This window comes from Nerophis ophidion, linkage group LG19 (genome assembly GCF_033978795.1).
Source record: "Nerophis ophidion isolate RoL-2023_Sa linkage group LG19, RoL_Noph_v1.0, whole genome shotgun sequence".
In the NCBI taxonomy this organism is placed as follows: Eukaryota; Metazoa; Chordata; class Actinopteri; order Syngnathiformes; family Syngnathidae; genus Nerophis; species Nerophis ophidion.
In genome coordinates this window covers 12,185,814-12,201,572 of record NC_084629.1, presented here as the reverse complement: position 1 = coordinate 12,201,572, position 15,759 = coordinate 12,185,814, and the positions used below count along the sequence as shown (strand labels likewise).

General features: G+C 38.2%; 1 protein-coding gene across 2 annotated transcripts in view; it reads right to left on the bottom strand.

Annotated features, from left to right (window-relative positions):
* The window catches only part of cckbrb (cholecystokinin B receptor b), a 95,196-nt gene extending 84,027 nt beyond the window's left edge, over positions 1-11,169 (bottom strand). For both annotated transcript variants that reach the window (XR_009802907.1, XM_061879180.1), the window contains exon 1: positions 10,818-11,169. Coding sequence is in view for 1 of the 2 variants with exons in the window: in XM_061879180.1 (XP_061735164.1) it covers positions 10,818-10,962 (145 nt within the window). In the remaining variant the exon portion in view is untranslated. The remainder of the gene's footprint in view (positions 1-10,817) is intronic.
* Between the last annotated feature and the right edge of the window lie 4,590 nt (positions 11,170-15,759).

Genomic DNA, 15,759 nt, shown 5'->3' with positions numbered 1-15,759 from the left:
GGTGAACATCCGCACCGTAACACAACAGAACAAATACCCAGAAACCCCAGATTCCCTTGCAGCACTAACTCTTCCGGGAAACTTCCAGCTAACTGACGAATAATTAACGTTTTATTCATGCATTTTCTCTTGCTACTTCAAGGCTTGAATGTTTGGTTCATTCATTATTGTTATTTTATTTTCAAATGTATTATTAGCCTGTGGAAAAAATGTGATATTTACCTCAAAAGATTCCAAATAGAAAAAAAGGCATAACATTTTTATTTAAATTTTATTTGATATGCCATTGATTTTTTTTAATTATTATTATTATTATTATTTGAAACTGGATTTTGCATGTCACTAAAGTTATATAAGCCTTGCTTGTTCAATATTTAATGCAAAACTTGTTTGGGTCCCTATTAAAAGGTGAATTTGTTCAACCTTGGCCCGCGGCTTTGTTCCGTTTAAAATTTTGGCCCACTCTGTATTTGAGTTTGAAACCCCTGACTTAAACAGAGTATATATTGTTCAGAATTATCCTGTAATATTTTATAGTTGAATTTTGCTTATACATTGTTATTGTAAAAATTCCAGAAGGTGGTTCCATGCGCCATGTGTGCATTGACATTGAGATTTTTCCGGGGATCACAAGTAGCCTCCAGAAAGAAATATACAAAAAAAATAATGAAAAAGAATAATATTTCGACAATTGTATATACAATTACAATAAAAAATGGGACAAGATACCAATGTGAATGCAAAATTGTAGTAATCTTGGTGTGTGTACACCTGAACTACTTTACAAATCCACAGCAGAACATTTAACCAGAGCAATTAACAAAATGTTTCCTTTGACTCCGACTCATATTTGAGTCGTTTGCCACGCACATGCCTGGATATTTCTATATATAATTGTTCATTGTTGAATTAAAAGAACTGTTTCAAAGCTTGAACTCGTTCGCAAACGTTGCATCACTAAAAGCTATGCAGCACACAAAAAGCAATGAAAAAAAAAATCAGTTACTGTGCAGAAATATGGGTTAAAAACAACTATAAAAGTACACTACATTGACGCATTTTGTTATTAAAAAAAAAGGGTCAATTAGAATAATACACAATGCTGGATATAAACAATCTAGAATATTGAAGTTCAATGATTTGGTGAATTTGCAATAATACACAGAGCAAACTATAATGTGCTAGCCAAGAATGTACAACAATTCTTTGCAACAAAAAAGGAGAAATATAACCTTTGAAAAAAGTGTAATTTAAAACATTTGCATGCATGAACAACACTTAAGACCTTTAGTACATCAGTATGTGGAATTACATTATGGAATGGATTAAGCAAAAATTTCAGTGTATTAATATGATCCACTTTAAGAAACTGTTCAAACTAATGTTTACAAACATTTATAAAGTATATTATAAATCTCAGGACATTCAATCGATCATAACTGGACTGTTTGGTTTGCCTTAGAAGATGTTTCACCTCTCATCCGAGAAGGCTTAATCGGTTCATGCTCACAGATTTAGATTAGTCGGATCTAGTCTTAGATCTAAATCTAAATTTAAGACTAGATCTGACCAATCTAAGTCTATGAGCATGAACTGACAGGTGAAATGTCTTCTAAGAGAAACCAAACACTCCATTTGCGATCAGTTGAATGCCCTGAGATAACAATGACCTGGATGAATGAGAACATTCATAGACAATAAAGATAAATGTCTTGAACTTGAGGAAAAAATTGTGTTATTTATCTCATCAACAATGACGTACAGAGTTATGAAAAAAACGGTTGTATTTACACTACGCTAGTGTTGTCCCGGTACCAATATTTTGGTACCGGTACCAAAATTATTTCGATACTTTTAGGTACTTTTAAATACTTTTCTAAATAAGGAGCACCACAAAAAAATGCATTATTGGCTTTATTTGAACAAAAAATCTTAGGGCACATTAAACTTATGTTTCTTATTGTAATTTTGTCCTTAAAAGGGAACATTATCACCAAACCTATGTAAGCGTCAATATATACTTTGATGTTGCAGAAAAAAGACCATGTATTTTTTTAACCGATTTCCGAACTCTAAATGGGTGAATTTTGGCAAACTAAATACCTTTCTGTTTATCGGTCTTGTAGCGATGACGTCAGAACGTGACGTCACCGAGGTAATACACCCGCCATTTTCATTTTCAACACATCACAAACACCGGGTCTCAGCTCTGTTATTTCCCGTTTTTTCGACTAATTTTTGGAACCTTGGACACATCATGCCTCGTCGGTGTGTTGTCGGAGGGTGTAACAACACTAACAGGGAGGGATTCAAGTTGCACCACTGGCCCGAAGATGCGAAAGTGTCTGCCGCCAGACCCCCATTGAATGTGCCAGAGTGTTTGCACATTTTACCGACAATGCTAAGACAGACATAGCACAGAGATGTATGGATAACCTGCAGATGCATTTGCAACGATTAAGTCAACGAAATCACAAAGGTGAGTTTTGTTAATGTTGTTGACTTATGTGCTAATCAGACATATTTGGTCGCAGCATGACTGCCCGCTAATCGATGCTAACATGCTATGCTAATCGATGCTAACATTCTATTTACGCTAGCTGTATGTACATTTGAAACTAGATACCCACATTTAATGCGAAACAAACACTTACCAATCGACGGATTTAAGTTGCTCCAGTGTCACAAGATGCGAAAGTACTGATCGTTTGGTCGCACATTTTACCGGCGATGCTAATAAGGCAGCCATGCTATGGGCCACTTCATTAAGTACACCCATGCTATGGCCGAATAGCGTCAATAGCTGTTCGCTCAATAGCTTCAGTTTCTTCTTCAAATTCGTTTTCGCTATCTGCCTCCATACTCCGACCATCTGTTTCAATACATGCGTAATCTGTTAAATCGCTCAAGCCGCTGAAATCCGAGTCTGAATCCGAGCTAATGTCGCTATATCTTACTGTGGTAACCGCCATGTTGTTTGTATTGGCAGCACTGTATGACGTCACAAGGAAATGGACGGTCGCATCGCAAATAGCGAAAATCAAGAACTTTAAAGCTTTTTTTAGGGATATTCTGGATGTGTATAACATTATTTGATTAGTTATTTGATTCATGGCAACCTTTTAAACAGTATTTGTGAAACACTTTGTTCCTACTGTTCACCCGTATCTTTTAACATTAGATGAATTGATAAATCACGTTTACAGTTAAAACTGCAACATTAAATACCATTCAGTCCGATATACATTTGTATATACGTATGTAAATAAGGTGTTGGAGCTGTAAGAATACAACAACCAAAAAATAATAATTTAAAAAAAATCCAAACAGAACAAATTCCATAATAAATAGATAATATTAGATCATTTTACTTTAACTTTAAATAACATTAAAATAAGTGTGTGGTTATTCTAAAATAAGTAAATAACAAAAATAGATGAACACTTTTGCATCTCGCTAATACAAGATTACCAAAAATAAAAAGTAGCAAATAAATTACATTAAAATAACTACTTTTTTCTACGTATATATGTTTAATTACGGTAACACTTTAGTACGAGGAACATATTCACCATTACTTAATTGCTTATTAAAGTAACAAAGACTTAATTTAGAGTTATTTGGACACTAGGGGAACATATTAATTAATTAAAGTACCAATGATTGTCACACACATACTCGGTGTGGTGAAATTTGTCCTCTGCATTTGACCCATCCCATTGATCACCCCTTGGGAAATGAGGGGAGCAGTGGGCAGCAGCGGTGCCGCGCCCGGGAATTATTTTTATGGTGATTTAACCCCCAATTCCAACCCTAACCCTATTAAGGGTTAGGGTTGGGGGTTGGGGTTAGGGTTACTAATGAGCAATGATTCTGAGGTTATTGAAGGACGACTCTTAGTTAATGGCTTACTGATTGTATAATAAGGCCATGCAGACTAAAGCATTAATAAGTACTTAATAATGACTAATTAAGAGCCAATATGTTACTAATTTCTATGTTAATAACAAAATAATTAATGGTGAATATGTGTTCCCCATACAAAAGTGTTACTTTAATTACTATAAAATATAAGAAACCTCAAAATATAAATCATCCATCCATCCATCCATTTTTCTACCGCTTGTCCCTTTTGGGGTTGCGGGGGTTGTTGAGCCTATCTCAGCTGCATTCGGGCGGAAGGCGGGTTACACCCTGGACAAGTCGCTACCTCATCGCAGGGCCAACACAGATAGTCAGACAACATTCACACTCAATATACCAAAAAGATAACTAAAAAAATGGTAATAACAAAAATACATCAATGTTTTGTTTTTGTGTTTTGCTTGGCCGACATGTAAATACTAGAAATAATTGGTAGCAATCAAATTATACTGAAGCAGGGGTGTCCAAACTTTTTCCACTGAGGGCCGCACACTGAAAAATCAAAGTAAGCGGGGGCCATTTATATTAAAAACCAATACAATATATGAATAAAAAATATACATTTAGGCCTCCACTCAGGCTTGATCCCGGGGACCCCAAAGGGTTTTGGTAAAAAATAAAATGTTAAAAATGTGTCATTATTCAGTATTATTATTTTTATTACTATTCAAATTTTAAATCTTTAGATCAACATTAGTTCTATCTGTTAATATGACGTTTTGAAAGATTTATGTTGTATGCTCTTTTTGTCAAGGAAAACTATGTTTATCGGGGGGAAAAAAACACAAAATATGCAATATTTTCACCCAATATAATTTTTATGTAGAATTTTTGAGATTATATAATAATTGGAGCCGTAAAAAGGTCAACAACTCATAACACCATTGATTTTAATTCACTACTATTTTTTGTGCCATGACACTTAAAAACAAACACACTGATCCAAAAGGGATCAGTTAAAGTTTTAAAAAATAAAATATATATTTTTTTTTACTGTTTACTTTTAACACAATGTTCTCGAGATCAACTTCCGTCAATTATAAGTTTTTTTGTTGTTCATGTTTTTTGTTTGTTCGTTTTAGGCCATTCTTTAAAAAAAAAAAAAAAAACAGATCCGTTTTTTATATGGCAAACACAAAATATGCAACATTTGCCCCCAAAAAATATCTCAAAGTGGAATATTTAATGTGACGTAAATGGAGCCTTGAATAGGTCAAAATTTCATAATGACATTGATTTTGATTCACTTATTATTTTTTTTAAAGAAAGAAACAGCCTGCATGGCAGCTTTGTTTTATTAGAGCAGTTCGATCGAACCCCAGGGGTTAGGTCAGTCGGCCTCAGGGGTTCGACGAAGCCTCCGTCCAAACCTGACTAAATAACAAGTTCAATGTTTTATTATTATAATCAAATGACTGCAATCATTTCCGTGAGTTTATTTTGTAATATACTGTAAGTGTTTTGGCCCACTTACAATGACAAAAAAAACACATTGTTTTCCATGAGCTCTGTACAAGGTGGGGTTGGAAATAATTTGTACCCCTTTCAGATATCGGATTTAGGTCCCATTAAAACATTCACATGTTACACAATGAGATGTAAACATGGGATCATGTATACATTTCTGTAACTTTCTGTTTGTAAAATATATCTTTATTAGTATTTAATATAGTAACATTAAATTAAATGGGTTGTACTTGTATAGCGCTTTTCTACCTTCAAGGTACTCAAAGCGCTTTGACACTACTTCCACATTTACCCATTCACACACACATTCACACACTGATGGAGGGAGCTGCCATGCAAGGCGCTAACCAGCACCCATCAGGAGCAAGGGTGAAGTGTCTTGCTCAGGACACAACGGACGTGACGAGGTTGGTACTAGGTGGGGACTGATGCAGGGACCCTCGGGTTGCGCACGGCCACTCTCCCACTCCGCCACGCCGTCCCAAATTAAGAAAAAACATTTTATTTTTCACTAAAGAAGGGTTCGGTGAATGCGCACATGAAACTGGCGGGGTTCGGTACCTCCGAGGTTAAGAACCACTGTATTAGAGTAAACATTGCAACATGTTCTTGTTACATTTCACCTGTTTGCTCTTTTATACCACTTGTTATGTTTTTAATTTTTTTCCATAGTATTTTTAAAATGTGCCGTGGGGCCGTTAAAAAATGACCTGCGGGCCGCAAATGGCACCCGGGCCGCACTTTGGACATATTATAGTAGTTACTTTAGTAACTACACTGTAAAAAAAAAAATCCTATTTTTATGGTTAATTTACTCTAAATTCCTACTGTAATGTTTCAATTTTTTTTAATAGTATATAAAACTGTAGAATTAGAGAAATTGTCTGTAAATAAACAAACCACCTGTAATTTTAAGTAATATGCCAGTATTGACAAACTATGTATATTTCTTTTTTTTTTTACAGAAAAATACCAAATTAATTACACATATCATTTTCTGCTTTCTCAAATTCCAATCAAATTAATGTAAAATTACAGTAATTAACTTTCATTAATTTTGTAACTTGTTACATAAAAGTCTATTTCCATACTAACAATCTTAAAGTTGTATATGTAATTTTAAGGTAAGTCATATTTTTTTTATATTTATGTGTATTTTTACATTCAAGTCGAAAAAAATATGTAGCCTCTTATATAAAGGTTTGTGCTCATACTAACAATTTAACATTTTTCTCTGTAAAATAAAACACTTAGGTGACTGCAAGACATACTTGATCACAGCCAACAGCCATACAGGTCACACTGACGGTGGCTGTACAAATAACTTTAACAATGTTACAAATATGCGCCACACTATGTAGCAACACCAAACAAGAATGACAAACACATTTCAGGAGAACATCTTCACCGTAACACATTAACACAACAGAAGAAATACCCAGAATTCCATGTGTTACAATATACACCCCCATCACCAAACCCCGCCCACCTCAACCGACGCATGATGTGGTAGCGGGGTGTAGCTTGGAAGAGTCAGCGCTGCATGGGATTGTGGTTATTTGTTATGTTGTGTTTATGTTGTGTTACAGTGAGGATGTTCTCCTGAAATGTGTTTGTCATTCTTGTTTGATGTAGGTTCACAGTGTGGCGCATATTAGTAACAGTGTTAAAGTTGTTTGTACGGCCACCGTCAGTGTGACCTGTGTGGCTGTTGACCAAGTATGTCTTGCAGTCACTATCATATCGTCTGTCGAAAGCCATACACTTCACGCATCAAATAGCAACGCTAATGTTTGGTGAATGAGTGAACGCAGAGGGCGATAAAGACCTGTCACGGTACGCCCATGGTATTCTTGCCCCATCTAACATGGGATCAGTCCTATGAGAGGGTAACCGAAAGTCTCTCGGTAAAATTGGTAAGTATGTTGCTAGGGCGGGATAGCCATTCATAGAAGGAGAACCCACTTTGCACCAAGTTCCTGCATCCAGTGGCCCCCAGTAAAGTGAATGTGAGAATCCTGATCCTAACAATTCCGAAAAAATCTGTAAAATAACGATATTTTTCTGTGGAACTGCCAGCATTGTCACTTCATTAAAGGTGGTTGAACGTAATAATTTGGAAAAACGGTAGAATAACGGTATTTTTCTGCAGAACTGTTTGCATCGTCACATTAATAAAGGTGGTTAATCTTAATAATTTAGTAAAAATTTGTAAAATTACGATATTTCTCTGCAAAACGTTTCATGAAAATTTCTGGAAATATAATGTTTTTGGTCATTATTTGGTTTACAATGTTTTTACTTTAATTTGATGGTTTTCGTTTGGCAGCCATAGCTGCCAGTAAATGAGGTTTTTTTACAGAATTTTTTTTTTTACAGTGTAAGGCATGGGTGTCAAACTCTGGCCCGCGGGCCAAATTTGGCCCGCCACATAATTTAATTTGGCCCTTGAGGCAATAATAAATTAACATTAGAGCTGGCCCGCCGGTATTATTACAGTGGCGGTGCCGCTTTTTTGACCGCATTCAACGCTAATTCTCATACTTGCCAACCCTCCCGATTTTTCCAGGAGAATCCTGAATTTCAGTGCCCCCCTCCCCCCGAAAATCTCCCGGGGCAACCATTCCCCCGAACTTCCACCCGGACAACAATATTAGGGGCGCGCCTTAAAGGTACTGCTATTAGCATCCTCTACAACCTGTCGTCACGTCTGCTTTTCCTCCATTCAAACAGCGTGCCAGCCCAGTCACGTAATATGTTTGGCTTCTACACACACACAAGTGAATGCAAGCCATACTTGGTCAACAGCCATACAGGTCACACTGAGGGTGTCCGTATAAACCACTTTAACACTGTTACACCACACTGTGAACCCACACCAAACAAGAATGACAAACACATTTCGGGGGAACATCCGCATCGTAACACAACATAAACACAACAGAACAAATACCCAGAACCCCTTGCAGCATTAACACTTCCGGGACGCTACAATATACACCCCCGCTACCAACAAAACTCGATTTTGCATGTCACTATAAAGTTATATAAGCCTTGCTAGTTCAATATTCAATGCAAAACTTGTTTGGGTCCCTATTCAAAGGTTAAGTTGTTCAACTTTTTAATATTTATGTGTATTTTTACATTCAAGTCGAAAAATATATGTAGTCTCTTATATAAAGGTTTGTGCTCACACTAACAATTTAACATTTTTCTCTGTAATATAACACACTTTGGTGACTGCAAGACATACTTGATCACAGCCAACAGCCATACAGGTCACACTGACGGTGGCTGTACAAACAACTTTAGCATAGCTCGGTTGGTAGAGTGGCCGTGCCAGCAACTTGAGAGTTGCAGGTTCGATTCCCGCTTGTGCCATCCTAGTTACTGCCGTTGTTTCCTTGGGCAAGACACTTTACCCACCTGCTCCCAGTGCCACCCACACTGGTTTAAATGTAACTTAGATATTGGGTGTCACTATGTAAAGCGCTTTGAGTCACTTGAGAAAAGCGCTATATAAATATAGGAGAGAGAACACTGTTACAAATATGCGCCACACTGTGTAGCCACACCAAACAAGAATGACAAACACATTTCAGGAGAACATCTTCACCGTAACACAACATTAACACAACAGAAGAAATACCCAGAATTCCATGTGTTACAATATACACCCCCAGCAGCATTAACTCTTCCGGGACGCTACAATATACACCCCCCGCTACCAACAAAACTCGATTTTGCATGTCACTATAAAGTTATATAAGCATTGCTAGTTCAATATTCAATGCAAAACTTGTTTGGGTCCCTATTAAAAGGTTAAGTTGTTCAACTTTTTAATATTTATGTGTATTTTTACATTCAAGTCGAAAAATACATGTAGCCTCTTATATAAAGGTTTGTGCTCACACTAACAATTTAACATTTTTCTCTGTAATATAACACACTTTGGTGAGTGCAAGACATACTTGATCACAGCCAACAGCCATACAGGTCACACTGATGGTGGCTGTACAAACAACTTTAACACTGTTACAAATATGCGCCACACCAAACAAGAATGACAAACACATTTCAGGAGAACATCTTCACCGTAACACAACAGAAGAAATACCCAGAATTCCATGTGTTACAATATACACCCCCACCAGCATTAACTCTTCCGGGACGCTACAATATACACCCCCGCTACCAACAAAACTCGATTTTGCATGTCACTTTAAAGTTATATAAGCCTTGCTAGTTCGATATTCAATGCTAAACTTGTTTGGGTCCCTATTAAAAGGTTAAGTTGTTCAACTTTTTAATATTTATGTGTATTTTTACATTCAAGTCGAAAAATACATGTAGCCTCTTATATAAAGGTTTGTGCTCACACTAACAATTTAACATTTTTCTCTGTAATATAACACACTTTGGTGACTGCAAGACATACTTGATCACAGCCAACAGCCATACAGGTCACACTGACGGTGGCTGTACAAACAACTTTAACATAGCTCGGTTGGTAGAGTGGCCGTGCCAGCAACTTGAGAGTTGCAGGTTCGATTCCCGCTTGTGCCATCCTAGTTACTGCCGTTGTGTCCTTGGGCAAGACACTTTACCCACCTGCTCCCAGTGCCACCCACACTGGTTTAAATGTAACTTAGATATTGGGTGTCACTATGTAAAGCGCTTTGAGTCACTTGAGAAAAGCGCTATATAAATATAGGAGAGAGAACACTGTTACAAATATGCGCCACACTGTGTAGCCACACCAAACAAGAATGACAAACACATTTCAGGAGAACATCTTCACCGTAACACAACATTAACACAACAGAAGAAATACCCAGAATTCCATGTGTTACAATATACACCCCCACCAGCATTAACTCTTCCGGGACGCTACAATATACACCCCCCGCTACCAACAAAACTCGATTTTGCATGTCACTATAAAGTTATATAAGCCTTGCTAGTTCAATATTCAATGCAAAACTTGTTTGGGTCCCTATTAAAAGGTTAAGTTGTTCAACTTTGGCCCTCGGCTTTGTTCAGTTTAGAATTTTGGCCCACTCTGTATTTGAGTTTGACACCCCTGGTGTAAGGTAACTAATATAATATAAAGCTAGTCTAATATCGAAACATTTTCCTTTTTTTTTTTAAAAATATTACAGTAACGAGTTTCCTCAAAATACAAATGTTTCCAATATAAGAAATATAAAACAAAGAGGTTGTTGTTGTTGTTTTTGTTGTTGTTTTTTTTCTCAATGCATAAAAATAAAGTTAAATAACTATGTTAGGGTTCTGTTGTTCAGTATACAACATTTTAACATAAGAAAAAAATACAAATATAAATAAATAAACATATTTTTTACTCCGGGTGCCTTTATTAGCCCTCAGCAGCTGGGCAAAGGTAAGAGAAACAAGCTTCTTCTTACCCGCTGGTCGCACACTGCGAGGTGTGAGCGGCGTGGAGATGTTGCTGCAGCTCAGGTTGGACGTCTCCGAGCTCCCGTTCTGGGCTGCAAAAGTATGCGTTCCTGCACACTCGGACAACGTCTCGTTTGCCGCAAACAAGTCCATAATTCTTCCGTCTCCAAGCTTGTTAAAAGTTCAGCTGCAGGCGTCTTATTTGACGGATCTCATCGCAGCATCTAATGTGCTGCCATGCGCGTCTGCATCCATCCTTGTTAATCCCCCCCCCAACTTGCTCAATAAGGAAAGTTATTTTGTGCATGAAATGGGACGAAGAGCCTTGCAGAAACCGCGGCGTTTTACTAAGCGAATCTCTCCGAGGTTGGATACTTATAGAGAAAGAAGGGGAGGAGGGAGAGGGAGCGAGAGCGCGTCACTCCCTTGAGTTCATTTCCACTCCGACCTTATGGCATGGGATCCATATTATTTCCCAAGCTACAGCCGCACTTCAAACCGGCTATTTTAACAAAACACGACTTTAACTCGCTCCAGATGTGCGTGTATTTGTAAGAAAGTCCAACCTCAGCCAGAAGCGCCGTTGTGTTTGTGTCAAATGCACTTTGGCGCCCCTGTGTGGTTGTAGATCGTAACTGCATCTTCTCTTTGCCACGTGGAGTTCTCCACTTTGGTCCCTGATATCTATCAATCAATCAATCAATGTTCATTTATATAGTCCTAAATCACTAGTGTCTCAAAGGGCTGCACAAGCCAAAAACAAACCACTACAATATCCTTGGTAGGCCCACATATTGTCACCGACAATAGTCCTCATTGTCGGTGAAAATGAGGACTATGAGAACCTTGGAGGAGGCTACGTCGGATAGTCGAACCTCGGATTCAGGAGGAACAGTGTGGTTTTCGTCCTGGTCGTGGAACTGTGGACCAGCTCTATACTCTCGGCAGGGTTCTTGAGGGTGCATGGGAGTTTGCCCAACCAGTCTAACATGTGCTTTGTGGACTTGGAGAAGGCATTCGACCGTGTCCCTCGGGAAGTCCTGTGGGGAGTGCTTAGAGAGTATGGGGTATCGGACTGTCTTATTGTGGCGGTCCGTTCCCTGTACGATCAGTGCCAGAGCTTGGTCCGCATTGCCGGCAGTAAGTCGAACACATTTCCAGTGAGGGTTGGACTCCGCCAAGGCTGTCCTTTGTCACCGATTCTGTTCATAACTTTTATGGACAGAATTTCTAGGCGCAGTCAAGGCGTTGAGGGGTTCCGGTTTGGTAACCGCAGGATTAGGTCTCTGCTTTTTGCAGATGATGTGGTCCTGATGGCTTCATCTGACCGGGATCTTCAGCTCTCGCTGGATCGGTTCGCAGCCGAGTGCGAAGCGACCGGAATGAGAATCAGCACCTCCAAGTCCGAGTCCATGGTTCTCGCCCGGAAAAGGGTGGAATGCCATCTCCGGGTTGGGGAGGAGACCCTTCCCCAAGTGGAGGAGTTCAAGTACCTAGGAGTCTTGTTCACGAGTGAGGGAAGAGTGGATCGTGAGATCGACAGGCGGATCGGTGCGGCGTCTTCAGTAATGCGGACGTTGTACCGATCCGTTGTGGTGAAGAAGGAGCTGAGCCGGAAGGCAAAGCTCTCAATTTACCGGTCGATCTACGTTCCCATCCCCACCTATGGTCATGAGCTTTGGGTCATGACGGAAAGGATAAGATCTCGGGTACAAGCGGCCGAAATGAGTTTCCTCCGCCGTGTGGCGGGGCTCTCCCTTAGAGATAGGGTGAGAAGTTCTGCCATCCGGGAGGGACTCAAAGTAAAGCCGCTGCTCCTTCACATCGAGAGGAGCCAGATGAGGTGGTTCAGGCATCTAGTCAGGATGCCACCCAAACGCCTCCCTAGGGAGGTGTTTAGGGCACATCCAACCGGTAGGAGGCCACGGGGAAGACCCAGGACACGTTGGGAAGACTATGTCTCCCGGCTGGCCTGGGAACGCCTCGGGATCCCCCGGGAAGAGCTAGACGAAGTGACTGGGGAGAGGGAAGTCTGGGTTTCCCTGCTTAGGCTGCTGCCCCCGCAATCCGACCTCGGATAAGCGGAAGATGATGGATGGATGGATGGATGGAGAACCTTGGAGAGGACCACATATGTGGGCAACCCCCATATACACTATAGCAGGGGTCACCAACCTTTTTGAAAGCAAGAGCTACTTCTTGGGTACTGATTAATGCGAAGGGCTACCAGTTTGATACACACTTAAATAAATTGCCAGAAATAGCCAATTTGCTCAATTTACCTTTAATAAATAAATCTATATATTAAAAAAAAAAGGGTATTTATGTCTGTCATTCCGTTGTACATTTTTATTCCTTTTACAGAAGGTTTTTTGTAGAGAATAAATGATGAAAAAAAACACTTAATTGAACGGTTTAAAAGAGGAGAAAACAAAAAAAAGAAAAATAAATTTTGAAACATAGTTAATCTTCAATTTTGACTCCATCCATCCATCCATTTTCTACCGCTTATTCCCTTTTGGGGTCACGGGGGGCGCTGGCGCCTATCTCAGCTACAATCGGGCGGAAGGCAGGGTACACCCCTGGACAAGTCGCAACGTCATCGCAGGGCCAACACAGATTGACAGATAACATTCACACTCTTTAAAATCAAAAATATGAAGAGGAAAAACCAGCTAATTCGAATCTTTTTGAAAAAATAAAAAAACAGAATTTATGGAACATCTTTAGTAATTTTTCCTGATTAAGATTAATTTTAGAATGTTGATGACATGTTTTAAATAGGTTTAAATCCAATCTGCACTTTGTTAGAATATATAACAAATTGCACCAAGCTATATTTCTAACAAAGACAAACCATTATTTCTTCTAGATTTTCCAGAACAAAAATGTTAAAAGACATTCAAAAGACTTTGAAATAAGTTTTAAATCTGATTCTACAGATTTTCTAGATTTGCCAGAATATTTTTTTTGAATTTTAATCATAATTAAGTTTGAAGAAATATTTCACAAATATTCTTCCTCGAAAAAAAAAGAAGCTAAAATGAAGAATTAAAATAAAACGTATTTATTATTCTTTACAATAAAAACAATACATTTACTTTAACATTGATTTAAATTGTCAGGAAAGAAGAGGAAGGAATTGAAAAAGTAAAAAGGTATATGTGTTTAAAAATCCTAAAATCATTTTTAAGGTTGTATTTTTTGTCTAAAATTGTCTTTCTGAAAGTTATAAGAAGCAAAGCAAAAAAATAAATGAATTTATTTAAACAAGTGAAGACCAAGTCTTTAAAATATTTTCTTGGATTTTCAAATTCTATTTGAGTTTTGTCTCTATTAGAATTAAAAATGTAAAGCAAAGCGAGACCAGCTTGCTAGTAAATAAATAATATTTAAAAAATAGAGGCAGCTCACAGGTAAATGCTGCTATTTGAGCTATTTTTAGAACAGGCCAGCAGGCGACTCATCTGGTCCTTACGGGCTACCTGGTGCCCGCGGGCACCGCGTTGGTGACCCCTGTACTATAGCAATTGTTCTCAACCTTTTTTCAGTGATGTAACCCTGTGAACATTTTTTTAATTCAAGTACCCCCTATTCAGAGCAAAGCATTTTTGATTGGAAAAAAGAGATAAAGAAGTAAAATACAGCACTATGTCATCAGTTTCTGATTTATTAAATTGAATAACAGTGCAAAATATTGCTCATTTGTAGTGGTCTTTCTTGAAATATTTGGAAAAAAGATATAAAAATAACTTGTTGAAAAATAAACAAGTGATTCAATTATGAATAAATATTTCTACACATAGAAGTAATCATCAACTTAAAGTGCCCTCTTTGGGGATTGTAATAGAGATCCATCTGGATTCATGAACTTAATTCCAAACGTTTCTTCACAAAAAAATAAATCTTTAACATCAATATTTATGGAACATGTCCACAAAAAAATCTAGCTGTCAACACTGAATATTGCATTGTTGTATTTTTTTTTTCACAGTTTATGAACTTACATTCATATTTTGTTGAAGTATTATTCAATAAATATATTTATAAAGGATTTTTGAATTGTAGCTATTTTTAGAATATTTGGAAAAAATCTCACGTACCCCTTGGCATACCTTCAAGTACCACCAGGGGTGCGCGTACCCCCATTTGAGAACCACTGCACTATAGCAGTGTTTTTCAACCTTTTTTGAGCCAAGGCGCATTTTTTTCATTGAAAAAAATCCGGAGGCACACCACCAGCAGAAATCATAAAAAAATGAGGCTCGGTAGACAATAAAACATTGTTTTCACAATTGTTGGATTTGACTTTAAACCATAACCAAGCATGCATCACTATAGCTCTTGTCTCAATGTAGGTGTACTGTCACCACCTGTCACATCACGCCCTGACTTATTTGGAGTTTTTTGCTGTTTTCCTGCGGGTAGTGTTTTAGTTCTTGTCTTGCGCTCCTATTTTGGTGGCTTTTCCGGTTGTGTTGGTATTTTCCTGTTGCAGTTTCATGTCTTTCTTTGAGCGATTTTCTCCGCACTTGCGTTGTTTTAGCAATCAAGACTATTTAAGTTGTTGCTATATTTTTTGTGTGGACATTCTTGATTGTCATGTCATGTTCGGATGTACTTTGTGGACGCCGTCTCTGCTCCACACGCTGTAAGTCTTTGCTGTCGTCCAGCATTCTGTTTTTGTTTACTTTGTAGCCAGTTCAGTTCACTTTAGTTGTGCATAGCCTTCCCTAAGCTTTAATGCCTTTTCTTAAGGGCACTCACCTTTTGTTTATTTTGGGTTTAAGTATTAGATATCTTTTTACCTGCACACTGCCTCCCACTGTTGTCTGCATATTGTCATCACGTCAACAAACCCTATTCCCGACGTCTACAAAGGAATTAGGTACATGCTGCCGCCTCCTCATATGGAAGAGTATTACATGGTTACTCTGCCGAGCTCTAGAC